Below are 17,754 nucleotides of genomic sequence, written 5' to 3'. Positions count from 1 at the left end.
GCTAACCGTAAGGCATCGTTCAAACCAAACAGTTTTAAAACGAGCAGTGTGTATTCTATCTGATGATGTGGGTTTAGTTAAAAGGCGGTGTGAAGTATCAAAGACGACCAGTGTGAGCCATCTGTATACAAGACTTTAGAGGCTGCATATGCCTAGTAGTTATAAATTGGCACCGAGGGAATACGACTATTATCCGAATGGCCCTGAACGAGATACAATCAGTCATTCGGTCATCACGTCGAGACAGTTTCCATGCATATGGTATCGTTGGGCTTACATCATTTCCACAGAAAGGCAATTGTTGTTCTGAAGTTACGACTTGCATGTTTATTCAATGAAGAAATTTTACGCCATTCGGCCTCAGGCGGATTGCGTTTTCTATTATGTCACATACATCGTTGACGTATATATCAATAAGATGAATGTAGTATACAGTCATGTATCTTGGACTGATGCGTGTATAATACATACATATTGAACCGAACAACCACGCTTCTCTTTGGTGCATAGTGCCAATCCCGTCCATCACGTAGCTTCCCCTTTAGATTGTAATGTGCTTGTAATGAGAGTCATGGGAAACGCTTTGAACAGGACATAAATACATGATAATATAATAATTGCATTTATGTAATCATATAGCATTATTCATCATGTGTCACCATACAAGAAGTCACATGGATTTTCTATGTTTAAACATAGATGGGTTATTTGTGAAAAAATCTGATTCAATTTTCAATCTTTTTATGAATCACGTTCCTGTGATGACACGAGTCTTTGTCCTTGGGCCCTTTCCGTATTCCGTAGTGTCATTTTGTTTTTTTCAAGAAGGAGTCCTATCTAACAAGACCCCTTCAACTCCTGTACGAGCAAGGTATCCTTTAGATACCCTACAGAAACGTCAGTTTTGTTAATAACATTGTTTTTACACGCGCGCTATGTAATTTGCCAAACTTTATTCGATCTATTAAGTCACGGGACTTTCGCTGCTCAGAGGGGCGCATTAATATCATGGAGTGGTGTAATTTCTTCCGCGTGGATGGCAGTCAACAGGCGAATTAGTTCCTTAAATACACCAACTAATCTCCCCCACATCTCTCATTGAAGGATGGCTCCCGGCAGTTGCTGCTGTTAGCTCTATACTGCGCTTGTTGCTGACGATGTCATGTTTTCTGACCCAGAGAGACTCAGGAATGATTGATAATCAACAGTAGTTGTCGGTCAAATGAGGGAGCAGTACATAGTGATTATACCACTCGCCATCAACATTTAATCTAAAAAAGTGAAGCCTTTCCGTACAGCCAATAATTTGACATTTATCCGAACACCGGTTGAATATATAATTTTCTGGAACTCTTGAAATGTATTGAGATGATTGCGTTGGCGGTGGATCTGTATGCGCCCCATTAGCAGATCCTGGAATCGTCTGTTAACAACATTCAAACTGACGATGACGGAAAGAAAATACCCCTTGTTATAGGTGATATGTCTTTATGCATGATGTGGGGGCGCGAGTGGGCCAGTCTAAGGCGCCGCAATTCGCTGTGCAGAGTTGCGTCCCTTGGGCACGCCAGAAACCTATGATCGTGGGTTCGAATCCCGGTTCGCCCCGATTAAGTTTCTAGGTTTGTCAGCACCATACCCGTGCTCGTGGGTTTCACCGAAGTGGTAAACGTCTGGGACCTGCATCACTTCGGGCTTTCCTCCAACATTAAGCTGACACGCCGTGATATAACTGGAATACTGTTAAAAGCGGCGTTAAACCCAACTCACTCGCTTATACATGTTGTTATATTGCCGTATAATATCATACAGAAAAGGGGTTTGGGGGAATATAAATTAGAAATTAGTTTTTCATTTAGCTTAATGTGCCAATTTCACCTTTCGGATGATAGAGCTGGGGATTCAAATGTTTTACAGTGTCAGTATTCCCTTCCTATGATTCCTTGATGACGTCACGTAACACGGGGGGGATACAGTGAAGGTGACAGTACCTGTATTTTTCACTGAACATTATGAGTGCTTGTTGTAATGGAATACTAAAATATCTAATAGTATTGGCAGTGGTTTAAAGGGTCCATGGTGTTAGTGCGCTCAATAGTGTAGAAAGAGGTGAGGTGAAATGGGGTTTAACGTTGCGTTCAAGATTATTGCGCTTACACAGCGACGTGCATGCACGTGTGTGTGAGGCTGCCGATTTAAAGTGCTGACATGAATATCCCACTGAGACACAGTATACTGACTCCGAGCCGACAGTCCTTGTTTAAGTTGCTTAATGCCGATCGCCAGGCAGGGTAACAACAGGTACCATATTTTAACGTATATTGATATGACGCGGCCGTCGTATGTATGTATGTATGTATGTATGTAAGTATGTATGTATGTATGTATGTATGTATGTATGTATGTATGTATGTATGTATGTATGTATGTATGTATGTATGTATGTATGTAAGTATGTATGTATGTATGTATGTATGTATGTATGTATTTAAGCGTCTATGTGTTCCTATGAGTATTCTTCTGCCCTATGTTAGACACGTAGACACGTTAACATCTGACTTCAACAATCAATGGCCTCTCGCAATACGGATATGAGAATCCCCTAACTTACTCAAAACAGTACGAAAACAATCCGTTTATTTCATTTCATGTTCAAGTTACAAGGATTTGTACGAAAGCTCAACAGTGTCATCCCCTAAGCAGCGACAAAACACCCTAATGTTGGACAGATTCATAAAGGTCATATTCTACACATGTAAATGTAACACACTTATCGTTGACGCCGTCTTGAAACCACCGCGACCTTGGCGACATAAACATATTTGTTTGTGTCATGTGATTAGCTCTAGTGTGAAATATCAGTCCCCGGATACAGCCAATGCCCCACTGTCACAGAAATCCCTAAGATGTATGTCATGTAAAAGTCCTTCTTATAAAAAGGTCAACCTCACCACAAGTGCTACCTACCACAATAGCACTGCAATGATTACGGTGGTGTGTATTTCGTCTGGCGGTCATAGTTAATCTACACCTCGTCCTCGACGCCCCCCTTCCCACCCCCACCCCCTCTCTCTGTTTGTGTGGGTTATATAATGACACCTTTTGAGGCGCGGGGAGCTGAATCCATGTTTCACTTCTTGAAAACATTAATTTATTTAGCGCTAAACTGATAACATCATCCGGTAATGTTTACGGAAAGGTTATCAAGGGAAAAAGGACAAATGAAATTAAAAAAACATAATCAAGGTTCCGGCGACTCTTGAGATGCCAAGCACAATTACGCCGATGTAATAATAAAAGAATCGGTTTGGCATTTTCCATAATTAGTCCTTTTCCTGGATGTAAATCATGTTGAATTAAGCTCCATCCGAATAAAGTGTTCACGCCTGTCAAACTGCAAACCACTCCAAATAAGATTCGTCTGTTGTAGGACAATAACCCTGAACCCCGTATCCTCAATCAATTACACGCCATTAAAGTTCCCTTCTGAAAAAAGCATAAGTAGAAAGCTTGAACAATTAACAAATAAATGGCCAACTTCTACATAGCGTACTACACAGTATTGAGCCAATCAACAGCAATAGTAAAGTCTTGGCCAGAATTCTCATTATGAGACAGAGGAAAGCTTTCAGTGGTTGGCAGCATTGATCGTCACCAGTACGACATTGTAGGGTGAGTTTACAGCCTTGTACTCTATTATGTCTGATATCATTAGCAGGCTTCCCAGAGGTAGTGAATCACATCATTCAACATACAATATTTACATATACGCACAAGTGAGTTCAAGGGGACTTGTTCCATGGGCTTAATGAGATATTAATATGGTTTCATGACGGAAAATATCGTTATTTAGCTATTTAATTAGTCGCCAAAGTGCAGTTTTATAAATAATATAGGCCTTAATTGTGTAGAGAATATTGGATAATGTCGGGGACGAGCTTTAGGATGATATCATTAGCTCATATACCGTAGTTGTTTAGGGTGCAACGTTGCAGTACGAGATAAACAAGTTGTCCCGAGAATAGAAATTCAAACAAATTTGCAGAATATGAACGACGTAATTATACAACACAAAACTATACTACACAACTCGGCACAGCACAGCACAGCACAGCACAGCACAGCACAACATAACTTAACACAACTCAACTCAACTCAACACAACACAACGTACGGTTGCATATACTACTCAAAATAAGTAAAAGAACACCCGATTTTTCCTTAATCATTTACTATTATTGTTAGGTTACTCTGTCATTGTATGCCACTCTATTCTTTCATATTACTATAGTGAGTCATGGCATGACAGACAAACTATAGTAATATGCAAGAATCAGGTGTCCTTTAACGTCTTTTGAGTAGTATTTATAAATATTACAACACTAGCTCCCGTTATGTAACAGTGAGAAAGGTATTCCAGTTATATGGCGGCGTGTCGTTGGGGGAAAGCCAGAAATTTTGTTGGTCTTAGACATTTACCACTTTGGTTAAAACCACCAACACGGGTATGGTACTGATAAACCTAGGCACACAATCGAGGTGAACCGGGATTCGAACCACGACGGTAGATACTGGCACGCCAAAGGGACGCAACTCTGCACAGCGTGTCTGGGACACCCGTTACCCCGAGTATGACTGAGAACGTTGCAAAAATGGCAAGGTATATTTGTAATAAGAATGGTAGTATAAACAGTATTAAACGGGAACGAGTGTACAGGTATGTTTGGGAAAATTTCCCTGATAAACAACTAACCCTAAACATAATCCGTGACGTTACCCTCCTGCGGCAGCTTTATAATTTTGCTCGTAATAATTCACATTTTCGCGAGGGAAAACCGCTATCAAAAAACAATGACGTGACGTCAAGTTGAAAGTTGTCAGTCCATTTCTTAAGCCTCGCAAGGCCGTTTGTTTCAAAACAGGTCTTCTGTGTACAAGTTAAAGCTGATAGTACAACCAGAGCGGCAGTGATTCACGCCACAACAAGGTCTTAATTAACATATACAGCTAATTATATACAAGTGAAACCCCGAACTGCTCGCTGGTGCCACATCTAATACATACTGGGATTTCAGATACTTACATATGTTTTTTTTATGATGTGCCTCAAACGTGTATGATAAATTACATGCGACTAAATAGATCAGGTGGTAATGCTTAGTCACTAGATTGATTGTGTTTGTTTGTTTGTTCTTTAACGCCACACTTCAATATATGATGAACACAAATTGAGAAGTAGGATTGAAATGAAACTTTATTGTTATGATCACCACATGTCAAAGAGTTATGCCAAACGTTCTCAATAAATAAATCACCAGATAAGAATATGAAAAGTGAAAGTCAGTTTCTTGTGTGACCACCTGGGCCATTTATTACAGCCATGCGTCTTCTGTACAATTTGGTTGGTTGGTTGGTTTGTTTTTTAACGTTGCACTCAGCAATATTCCAGCTATATGACGGCGGTCTGTAAATAATCGAGTCTGGACCGGACAATCCAGTGATTGACATCATGAGCATCGATCCACGCAATCGGGATATGATGATATGCATCAACTAAGTCAGCGAGCCTGATTTTGAGACAGATTGATTGTGAGACAGATTGATGGTGAGACAGATTGATTGTGAGACAGGTTGACAATATCAATCTCTGTTTTGTTCTGGTCCAGACTCAAAGAATTCGGGCCTCTGTCTTACAGCTTTAATTTTCTCCTATATCAAATGGAGACAGATACGGCATATATAGCAGACCGCCTCCGTGGTCTAGTGGTAGAGCGTCCGCCCGGAGAGCGGAAGGTCCGGGGTTCGATCTCCGACCGCGTCATACCAAAAGACGTTAAAAGATGGTACTTGTTGTTACCCTGTCTGGCGCTCGGCATTAAGGGGCTAAAACAAGGACTGGTCGGCTCGGAGTCAGTATACTGTGTCTGAGTGGGGTTTCGATGTTAAACTGCGGCATGGTATCTCAGTGAGCTAGCACTATAAATCGGCATCAGTCCGGACTAGTACAAGCAGCCACACAAACACACACACGTACATGCAGGTCGCTATATAAGTGCAATAATCTTGGACGCGACGTTAAGCCCCATTTCACCTCACCTCATATATAGCAACGAATGTTATTCACATGTCAGAACGTAGCCAATTGGTGACGCTCGAGTATGAACCTCCTTCTATAACCAGTCCGTGTACCTGGTACAGACTGGTTGGAGGTAAATGAGTAGGATAGGGTTCTAACAGAGTTAATAAAATCCATAAGCAATAATTCAATACGGTGTATTAATCGCATTCACAACTCCCAGTAAAATCGGTTTTTATAGTTTTGGTATCAAGTCAGAGGAAGGTGTAGAAGGTCGTCATCAGCGCTGCTCGTGCAGGTGCAATCATTGTTCAATTATTCCCCGACATTTTGTTCGTCGTTCAGCCCAAGTGTCAACACATAGCATTCATTGAAGATAGAATATTCAGACACGAGCCTTGTGTATTATGTACACATGGTTGTTTAGTTTAGACTGTTCAATACTTGTGCAGCCGTGTTGGCTCTTGCATGTTCCCACCGTAACGGAGTGGAATGAAGACGAGAGGGGGATTGTGAGGGGATAGTGAAGGCTGAAACTCGATTATGGGAGAGGGATTGTGATGGTGAAAATATAGGCTGAAACTCGATTGTAGGAAAGGGATTGTGAGGGGACAGTGAAGGCTGAAACTCGATTATGGGAGAGGGATTGTGATGGTGAAAATGAAGGCTGAAACTCGATTGTAGGAAAGGGATTGTGAGGGGACAGTGAAGGCTGAAACTCGATTATGGGAGAGGGATTGTTATGGTGAAAATGAAGGCTTAAATGTGATTGTTGGAAAGGGATTGTGAGGGGACAGTGAAGGCTGAAACTCGATTATGGGAGAGGGATTGTGATGGTGAAAATGAAGGCTTAAATGTGATTGTGGGAAAGGGATTGTGAGGGGACAGTGAAGGCTGAAACTCGATTATGGGAGAGGGATTGTGATGGGGAAAATGAAGGCTGAAATGTGATTGTGGCAGTGGGATGGGGAAAGTGATTGTGGGAGAGGAAGTGGGAGCGGAATTATGATTGTGATGACGTTGAGGGTGGTTGTGGGAGCGGAATTATGATTGCGATGACGTTGAGGCCGGTTGTGGGAGCGGAATTATGATTGTGATGACGTTGAGGGTGGTTGTGGGAGCGGAATTATGATTGTGATGACGTTGAGGGTTGTTCTAGGAGCGGAATTATGATTGTGATGACGTTGAGGCTGGTAGTGGGAGCGGAATTATGATTGTGATGACGTTGAGGGTGGTTGTGGGAGCGGAATTATGATTGTGATGACGTTGAGGGTTGTTCTAGGAGCGGAATTATGATTGTGATGACGTTGAGGCTGGTAGTGGGAGCGGAATTATGATTGTGATGACGTTAAGGGTGGTTGTGGGAGCGGAATTATGATTGTGATGACGTTGAGGCTGGTTGTGGGAGCGGAATTATGATTGTGATGACGTTGAGGCTGGTAGTGGGAGCGGAATTATGATTCTGATGACGTTGAGGCTGGTAGTTGGAGCGGAATTATGATTGTGATGACGTTGAGGCTGGTTGTGGGAGCGGAATTATGATTCTGATGACGTTGAGGCTGGTTGTTGGAGCGGAATTATGATTCTGGTGACGTTGAGGCTGGTAGTTGGAGCGGAATTATGATTGTGATGACGTTGAGGCTGGTAGTGGGAGCGGAATTATGATTCTGATGACGTTGAGGCTGGTAGTTGGAGCGGAATTATGATTGTGATGACGTTGAGGCTGGTAGTGGGAGCGGAATTATGATTCTGATGACGTTGAGGCTGGTAGTTGGAGCGGAATTATGATTGTGATGACGTTGAGGCTGGTAGTGGGAGCGGAATTATGATTGTGATGACGTTGAGGCTGGTTGTGGGAGCGGAATTATTACTGTGATGACGTTGAGGCTGGTTGTGGGAGCGGAATTATGATTGTGATGACGTTGAGGCTGGTAGTGGGAGCGGAATTATTATTGTGATGACGTTGAGGGTTGTTGTGGGAGCGGAATTAAGATCGTGAGGACGTTAAGGGTGGTTGTGGGAGCGGAATTAAGATTGTGATGACGTTGAGGCTGGTTGTGGGAGCGGAATTATGATCGTGAGGACGTTAAGGGTGGTTGTGGGAGCGGAATTATGATTGTGATGACGTTGTGTGAGGGATGGAAATGATGACTGGGAGAGCAGTGGGGTTGGAACGATGATTGAAGGAATATGGGACTGAGAGGAATGGTCATTGTAAGCACTGACTGATGTTGATATGTATAATGGTATCGGGGGTGGGGAGGAGAGCCAGGGTGGAGAGGAGAGCCAGGGAGTGGGTTGATGTTTTATGGGGATAATATTCAGCTTCAGCTGCAAAACCAGATATTTTGTTACAAAATGAAAAAAAATGAAACACCTTCCAACAATGTATCTTGGTAGAAGACAATGTGGGGACAATTAATTATTTTCTATAAAATCCCAGGCCATTCTCTGCACTTCTCGTGCCACTTAAAGAAATGACTGGTATGCAATTACCACTGAAACAAATACTACTCAATAAACTTAACAAATACCTCTTAGCTAGTTGTTGGACTTACAAACCTTATAACCCAATCAGCATTGGGAAAATGTATTGAGACGTATCTACATTAGATGCCTTAAGAAGTTTATCTTGCAATCAAAAGCTGCCGAATGCCACTATCTGATTATCGAGGGTGCTGGAACTCACATCAATATGTTTGAATGGGATTTGCGTGTAATCAAAATCATTTGTCTGTCCTGTCAGTTAGGTTGCCCCTTCATTGTAGCTTGTACATCTCAGAAGGAAATCCTTGTATTTGGTGGGATCTCTCTAATACGACACTGCTTTCGGGGGGAAAAGGCGAAAGGAATGTCATGGCAGCAGTGACGGTGTGTGTAAGGTGTAAGAGGAAGGGTACTTGCATCTAGAGCATAGCTGATGCGGGCAAATGGAATCTGTAGTAACGAAATCAGTATGTTTCCCGGAGGTTCATCAACTGACTAACTCGATAAGTACTGAAGGGGTGGATACATTCGATCAATCTTGTAGCCTGTCGACACTTTAATGGCAACTCAAGACGCAGACAACGGAACAACCTTTGTCACAGTATATAAATAGATTAGCTGTCGACAGACATGTCTATTCAAATGCGCTGAAAGGAAAATGATACAACAAGAACTACTTGTCATTATCAGCAGCAGTGGTGAATGAGTGAATGGAACAACTTTATTATGATGCCGTAGATTACGAGTTTGCTTTGTGGTAGAGGCGGTTTGTCGTAGAGGCGGTGTGGTAGAGGCGGAGTGTGGTAGAGGCGGTGTGTGGTTGAAGCGGTGTGTCGTAATGGCGGTGTGTGGTAGAGGCGGAGTGTGGTAGAGGCGGAGTGTGGTACAGGCGGAGTGTGGTATTAAAGGCGAAGTGTGGTAAAGGCGAAGTGTGGTAGAGGCGGAGTGTGGTAGAGGCGGTGTGTGGTTGAAGCGGTGTGTCGTACAGGCGGTGTGTGGTAGAGGCGGTGTGTCGTACACGGCTGGTGTAGTAGAGTCGGAGTGTGGTTGAAGCGGTGTGTCGTAAAGGCGGTGTGTGGTACAGGCGGAGTGTGGTAGAGGCGGAGTGTGGTACAGGCGGAGTGTGGTCTAGGCGGAGTGTGGTCTAGGCGGAGTGTGGTCTAGGCGGAGTGTGGTACAGGCGGAGTGTGGTACAGGCGGAGTGTGGTACAGGCGGAGTGTAGTACAGGCGGAGTGTGGTAGAGGCGGAGTGTGGTACAGGCGGAGTGTGGTACAGGCGAAGTGTGGTACAGGCGGAGTGTGGTAGAGGCGGAGTGTGGTACAGGCGAAGTGTGGTACAGGCGGAGTGTGGTAGAGGCGGAGTGTGGTACAGGCGGAGTGTGGTCGAGGCGGAGTGTGGTACAGGCGGAGTGTGGTCGAGTCGGAGTGTGGTACAGGCGGAGTGTGGTAGAGGCGGAGTGTGGTAGAGGCGGAGTGTGGTAGAGGCGGAGTGTGGTAGAGGCGGAGTGTGGTAGAGGCGGAGTGTGGTACAGGCGGAGTGTGGTCTAGGCGGAGTGTGGTACAGGCGGAGTGTGGTACAGGCGGAGTGTGGTACAGGCGGAGTGTGGTAGAGGCGGGATGTGGTACAGGCGGCTGTGGTACAGGCGGAGTGTGGTAGAGGCGGAGTGTGGTACAGGCGGAGTGTGGTACAGGCGAAGTGTGGTACAGGCGGAGTGTGGTAGAGGCGGAGTGTGGTACAGGCGAAGTGTGGTACAGGCGGAGTGTGGTAGAGGCGGAGTGTGGTACAGGCGGAGTGTGGTCGAGGCGGAGTGTGGTACAGGCGGAGTGTGGTCGAGTCGGAGTGTGGTACAGGCGGAGTGTGGTAGAGGCGGAGTGTGGTAGAGGCGGAGTGTGGTACAGGCGGAGTGTGGTACAGGCGGAGTGTGGTACAGGCGGAGTGTGGTACAGGCGGAGTGTAGTACAGGCGGAGTGTGGTAGAGGCGGAGTGTGGTACAGGCGGTGTGTGGTACAGGCGAAGTGTGGTAGAGGCGGAGTGTGGTAGAGGCGGAGTGTGGTACAGGCGAAGTGTGGTACAGGCGGAGTGTGGTAGAGGCGGAGTGTGGTACAGGCGGAGTGTGGTCGAGGCGGAGTGTGGTACAGGCGGAGTGTGGTCGAGTCGGAGTGTGGTACAGGCGGAGTGTGGTAGAGGCGGAGTGTGGTAGAGGCGGAGTGTGGTAGAGGCGGAGTGTGGTAGAGGCGGAGTGTGGTAGAGGCGGAGTGTGGTAGAGGCGGAGTGTGGTACAGGCGGAGTGTGGTCTAGGCGGAGTGTGGTACAGGCGGAGTGTGGTACAGGCGGAGTGTGGTACAGGCGGAGTGTGGTAGAGGCGGGATGTGGTACAGGCGGCTGTGGTACAGGCGGAGTGTGGAAGAGGCGGAGTGTGGTACAGGCGGAGTGTGGTACAGGCGAAGTGTGGTACAGGCGGAGTGTGGTAGAGGCGGAGTGTGGTACAGGCGAAGTGTGGTACAGGCGGAGTGTGGTAGAGGCGGAGTGTGGTACAGGCGGAGTGTGGTCGAGGCGGAGTGTGGTACAGGCGGAGTGTGGTCGAGTCGGAGTGTGGTACAGGCGGAGTGTGGTACAGGCGGAGTGTGGTAGAGGCGGAGTGTGGTAGAGGCGGAGTGTGGTACAGGCGGAGTGTGGTACAGGCGGAGTGTGGTACAGGCGGAGTGTGGTAGAGGCGGAGTGTGGTAGAGGCGGAGTGTGGTAGAGGCGGAGTGTGGTAGAGGCGGAGTGTGGTCGAGGCGGAGTGTGGTCGAGGCGGAATGTGGTAGAGGCGGAGCGTGGTAGAGGCGGAGCGTGGTAGAGGCGGAGCGTGGTAGAGGCGGAGTGTGGTACAGGCGGAGTGTGGTACAGGCGGAGTGTGGTACAGGCGGAGTGTGGTACAGGCGGAGTGTGGTACAGGCGGAGTGTGGTCTAGGCGGAGTGTGGTCTAGGCGGAGTGTGGTACAGGCGGAGTGTGGTACAGACGGAGTGTGGTACAGGCGGTGTGTGGTACAGGCGGAGTGTGGTACAGGCGGAGTGTGGTACAGGCGGAGTGTGGTAGAGGCGGAGTGTGGTACAGGCGGAGTGTGGTACAGGCGGAGTGTGGTACAGGCGGAGTGTGGTACAGGCGGGTGTGGTACAGGCGGAGTGTGGTACAGGCGGAGCGTGGTACAGGCGGAGTGTGGTACAGGCGGAGTGTGGTACAGGCGGAGTGTGGTACAGGCGGAGTGTGGTACAGGCGGGGTGTGTGGTACAGGCGGAGTGTGGTACAGGCGGAATGTGGTATAGGCGGAGTGTGGTACAGGCGGAGTGTGGTAGAGGCGGAGTGTGGTACAGGCAGTGTATCGTACACGGTTGGATGAACTTACCGAAATTATTAGTTAAAATGTAACAGGCTCTAACAATTGTGCAATAAATCGAGTAGGTGTAAGACAAATGAAGTAAGGGATACTGTGCCACTTGCTTGTAGAGCCGAGTGAAGGATATCTGCAGACTCCCTGTCTGGCACTGCTGCATTCATCACCATCTCATCCATGTTAACCCGATACCCGAGCAGGATGCTGCTGCCAGACTGACCTTTCCTACAGACATGTCTCCAAATGCCAACTGCCAACAAAAGAGAAATGCTCATAGCACCATTATGACATTCTTAACGTGTGGCGGCGATCACTGACAAATGAACCTATGAAAACCTACTCCTTCCCAAGGAAGAAGTGTCTTTGGTTTAATGAATAAAATCGAGATTTTGGAATATGTTTTGGTATATTAGTATTTACAAATGATTATCTTCCAGTATTCATCGGACCAGCTGACAACTTCGTGTATATCTCATCATAAACGGAAAGTGATTATTAACAGCTCTTATGTATTTTTCATGTAAAAGTATATCACATTTCTCAGCGTTTTTGATTAGTTTATCAGGAAAAGAGTTAAACTGGCCGAAATCACGAAACTCTTCCGTTCTGGTTAACTTAGTGTTTCGTATTAATGATATAGTCTTCACATTATCAGAGGTAACGGTTCTGTATTAATACTAAAGTCTTTATATTATCAGCGGTAACGGTTCCTTATTAATACTATTGTTTTCATATTATCAGCGGTAACGGTTCCTTATTAATACTATTGTTTTCATATTATCAGAGGTGTCTGTTCCTTATTAATACTATAGTCTTCACATTATCAGCGGTAACGGTTCCTTAATAATACTAAAGTCTTTATATTATCAGAGGTGTCGGTTCCTTATTAATACTATTATCTTCATATTATCAGAGGTGTCGGTTCCGTATTAATACTATAGTCTTCACATTATCAGCGGTAATGGTTCCTTATTGATACTACAGTCTTTATATTATCAGAGGTGTCGGTTCCTTATTAATACTATTATCTTCATATTATCAGAGGTGTCGGTTCCTTATTAATACTATTGCCTTCATATTATCAGCGTAAACGGTTCCTTATTACTGCTACAGTCTTTATCTTCACATTATCAGCGGTAACTATTCCGTATTAATGCTATAGTCTTAACATTATCAGAGGTAACGGCTCCGTATTAATACTATTGTCTTCCTATTATCAGAGGTGTCTGTTCCGTATTAATACTATAGTCTTCACATTTTCAGCGGTAACGGTTTCTTATTAATACTACAGTCTTTATATTAACAGCGGTAACGGTTTCTTATTAATACTACAGTCTTTATATTAACAGCGGTAACGGTTTCTTATTAATACTACAGTCTTTATATTAACAGCGGTGACGGTTTCGTATTAATACTATGGACTCCGTATTAACAGCGGTGACGGTTTCGTATTAATACTACAGTCTTTATATTAACAGCGGTAACGGTTTCGTATTAATACTATGGTCTCCGTATTAACTGCGGTAATGGTTCCTTATTAATACTATAGCCGTCACATTATCAGAGGTAACGGTTCTTATTTACACCATGGTCTTTATATTAACAGCGGTAACGGTTCCGTTTCTCAAAGCCTCCTTTAAACAGTGCTGCGCCACGATGGTCTCTCGGATCCACTGCATCAACGCACACTGATGATTTCATCTCTGTGGAGACCGCCTCCGTGGGACCGCCTCCGTGGTCTTGTGGTAGAGCGTCCGCCCGGAGAGCGGAAGGTCCAGGGTTCGATCCCGGGCCGCGTCATACAAAAAGACGTTAGGATTGTACTTGTTGTTACCCTGTCTGGCGCTCGGCATTAAGGGGCTAAAACAAGGACTGGTCGGCTCGGAGTCAGTATACTGTGTCTGAGTGGAGTATTCATGTTAAACTGCGGCATGGTATCTCAGTGAGCTAGCACTATAAATCGGCATCAGTTCGGACTAGTACAAGCAGCCACACAAACACACACACGTACATGCACGTCGCTATATAAGTGCAATAATCTTGGACGCGACGTTAAACCCAATTTCACCTCACCTCATCTCTGTGGACTGTGCAGTCTCATTAACAAAACTCGCACGCTCAGGGAGGATCAATTTCGCACCTTAATGAAGGCAATATACTTCACCTTTGAAATGGATATGAAGTCGGCCTTCTTCATGTGTACAACGACATTATTCTTATATATACAATGGTCATACAATGCACTCACCAGTGAGTTGACCACGCAGTATTTGCCGTTACGGTAAAATCAGATTTCAAAGTTTATGTTTGGAAAATGCCTAAGTGTAAAATTCGATTCCCTGCTGTGCACAAAATAAAATTACAAATAAATTTCCTATTAATCGAGAAAGGATTATGTCTCATGAAGGTGAAGCATCGCAAATACAGGAACAAGAGTGTGTGAATATAACACGTATTTGCAAGAGAATGCCCAGTCTCGATTAGCCCACGAACCAGATTCCATTTTGGTGAAAGGCAATTTGGCTGTAAAAATAAGTGATGACACCAGGTGTTCGCGAAAGGGGTAAGCCTGCCTGCTTTCCCTGTAGCCCCGCCCACCAAAATTTGCATAAAAACGTAAGCGTTTGTTTCCTAGGGCAGCACGGCAGTACTCCCGCCAAATGACGGTGGCCTCTAAACAATCGAATCTTTTCCAGACAGTCAAGTGATAGCATTCATCATCATGTGTAAAAAAGCAAGTGTGTGTTTGTTGTCTGACGTCGCACAACAGTATTGTCATGCCACGATGGCCGTAAAACAACCAGACGCGGAGGACCAGAAAATCCAGTGACACGTTAGCGCATTTACTGATTTCTTGGAACTAAAAACGAGTTCACAGTGTTAATTCTGAGTTACGTCTTCTGTTCACAAGTACAGAGAGCCTGCTGCTTATAAATAGTGAAAACACGTTTAAGAAATAAGTTCGTTTTGCAACACAGTGGATTTTATTACAGTGTGTGCTGCATTCTCGACAAATAACACAATATTGTGCAGTGACTATTGTAAATTGAAACAATAATATCATAAAAAGTGTTCCGAGGTCAATAATGGCATGTGAACTGTGAAATAAAACAAACGCTATGGCCGTAAAGTAAGGCGAAACTGCGGCTCCGTCGAATCTGCACTTACGCCGCTTTTACGCCGCTTTTAGCAATATTCCAGCAATATTACATCGGTGACATTAATTTGACTATGGTCATGCATCTTTAATATACAACAATGGCTGAGACAGAGCGTGCATGAGCACTGATGGACAAACGTCTAAAGCACTGTAATTCGCTTTGCTGATTTACCTCCCTTTTGCGTGACAGGATCACTCATTCACTCTCACTTGGTGTCTTGACTAGTTTCGAAAAGACGATAACTTTGCAGATATGTTACATGTGTCTCAGAACCAATTAATGCATATTTCTTATCAATAACGAAATGGGAGAGAGATAGGGTTGATTAAGTAATTTGATTGGTGAAACGTTACGACCGAACTACTTTTTCATTCATTCACAAATCTACAACCTTCAACGCAATTAATACACTGTAAGAAATGTATTTATTTCCAAAACACACACCTAAGCGCGTTCCTTGTCCTGTATTTGTTATAGACATCATGAACATAATCTCAAATAGATTCTCATTGATTACATGATGTAGAAGACTATTTAACCATCGATATATACACACACACGGATTGATATTGGCAATGGGGTGGTCTCACAAACCTGACATGATTAGTAACAGATGACCATGTACACTGTTTTGGAGAAATATAGTCCACTCGACACTCGGACTTACGGGTTAATGGTCCAGAGTAGCATTAACGTTTAATGTCCCCTGCAAAGACTTCACTCGGACCATACCATCTGTAATGACACGCTCCTTATACATTATTCTGTTAATGCGACGGTTCATATATCATTGCGACGATGTCCCAGCTGTGTTCTGAACATCTTGATCCAGGTAGCGCGACTTCGTCCAACAGTCGATCCCTCTGATAGGCAAGTAGTTGTACGTGTCTAATAGAGGTTGCACCTTCACTAATGACGCAAAACTGCTTCTATACATACAGGGGAGATACCAATTCTACTGATGTCATTTTAGAAAGTCATTATTAACAGGAAAGCGAGATCCTGACATAAAACATAAATCGTTTCTTTTAGTCCCCGGAGAGTGAGACAGAGACGTTTGAAAGACGCAGGTGAAGTGTGAAGGACGCTGTAGTGTCGAGATAGAGAGATTCGTTTGAAAGTCAGGCACTATGTTAACAATACAGTTACGTTAAGATGGAGAGAGTCGTTTGAAAATCAGGTAATATGTTAACATACTGTTACGTCAAGATAGAGCAACGTTTGAAGACAGGTAATATGTTAACAATAATGTTACGTCACGATAGAGCTACGTTTGAAAGACAGCTAATATGTTAACAATACTGTTACGTCAAGATAGGGAGGGACGTTTGAAAGACAGGTAATATGTTAACAATACTGTAACGTCAAGATAGAGAGTGGCGTTTGAAAGACAGGTAATATGTTAACAATACCCTTACGTCAAGATAGAGAGGGCCGTTTGAAATAAAGGTAATATGTTAACAACACCCTTACGTCAAGATAGAGAGGGACGTTTGAAAGACAGGTTCTATGTTGACAATACAGGTACGTCAAGATAGAGAGTGGCTTTTGAAAGACAGGTACTATGTTAACAACACAGGTACGTCAAGATAGAGAGAGGCGTTTGAAAGACAGGTACTATGTTGACAATACAGGTACGTCAAGATAGAGAGTGGCGTTTGAAAGACAGGTACTATGTTAACAATACTGTTACGTCAAGATAGAGAGGGACGTTTGAAAGACAGGTTCTATGTTAACAATACTGTTACGTCAAGATAAAGCAACGTTTGAAGACAGGTACTATGTTAACAATACTGTTACGTCAAGATAAAGCAACGTATAAAGATAGGTAATATGTTAACAATACTGTTACGTCAAGATAGAGCTACGTTTGAAGACAGGTACTAGTGGCAAGCTAGAATGAGCGGTTATAACACTTGTTGTGGAGAACGTTAATGCAATCGATCTCCAGGAATATAAACGTTGACACATCATTTGTAACCGAAACCTCCCCATCGAGCTATATGATAAACTAGGTACAGCGAAAAACCAGATTCCCTTTATTTATACCATGGATGAAGTTAATTGCTTGATCTCAAAATAACTCGCGTTGTTAGTACTACATTTACTGGATTTAATGACGAATACCAATTCCGACTAGGACAGCGTCATACAAGAAACGCCGTTACGTTGCTGTTTTGAGTGAGGACATGGCTTTCTCGACTATGGTTTTTTTTTTCTGCTCTTATGCTTCCCTTTAAAGAAAACCCCATTCTCTTACAAATGTGTGCATTAATGATTTGTTATCTTGTGATAGTTTCTTATCTTTACATACTGTCTGATCCTGTGTTGTTTCTTTTGGCTATATTTTTCACGAAACATCAACTGACATCATGTCTGGAGCAGTTGTACATTTTTTTGTTCTGACAACGGAAGGAACATCAAAGCTTGAGCAGGTTTATGTGACTGGCGCATTGTGAGAAATGTGTAATCTGATACGAGTCTGTACGGGAATTCATTTCGTATGTGATGTCTGACCTTGTGGGGACACATTCTTTGTCAGCCAATGAGAGAATCTGACCATATACACTATTGTTGTGAGATGGATTAGGCCGTTCCTCTCCATAATCTTTAAACATTATTCCAAGACAGAATTAGCACTCCGAAGCGACAATG

The 17,754-nt window shown here is 44.1% G+C and overlaps 2 protein-coding genes across 2 annotated transcripts in view; one reads left to right on the top strand and one right to left on the bottom strand.

The window, feature by feature from the left end:
- Positions 1-17,754, top strand: part of LOC124117376 — a 68,356-nt gene that overhangs the window by 15,645 nt on the left and 34,957 nt on the right. The window lies entirely within an intron of this gene.
- On the bottom strand, positions 9,708-14,135 carry LOC124117356 (extensin-3-like). Its single transcript, XM_048401549.1, has 4 exons — positions 14,079-14,135; positions 12,131-12,188; positions 11,596-11,945; positions 9,708-11,513 (listed from the first exon to the last, which is right to left on the bottom strand). Exons 1-4 carry the CDS (start codon positions 14,133-14,135, stop codon positions 9,708-9,710), a joined length of 2,271 nt encoding a protein of 756 aa, XP_048257506.1.

The sequence above is a fragment of the Haliotis rufescens genome, unplaced genomic scaffold, assembly GCF_023055435.1.
Source record: "Haliotis rufescens isolate VD_foot unplaced genomic scaffold, xgHalRufe1.0.p SCAF_22, whole genome shotgun sequence".
Lineage (NCBI taxonomy): Eukaryota > Metazoa > Mollusca > Gastropoda > Lepetellida > Haliotidae > Haliotis > Haliotis rufescens.
This window is presented reverse-complemented; position numbering and strand designations above follow the sequence as displayed.

Bases quoted from the DNA above. Each gene is read 5' to 3' on its own strand.
- LOC124117356 (XM_048401549.1), bottom strand. From the start codon at position 14,135: ATGAAGAAGGCCGACTTCATATCCATTTCAAAGGTGAAGTATATTGCC. The intron at 12,189-14,078 runs GTGCGAAATTGA...TTTTGTTGGCAG, and splicing joins AGTATATTGCCTTCATTAAG to TTGGCATTTGGAGACATGTC. The intron at 11,946-12,130 runs GTATCGGGTTAA...AATTTCGGTAAG, and splicing joins GGCAGCAGCATCCTGCTCGG to TTCATCCAACCGTGTACGAT.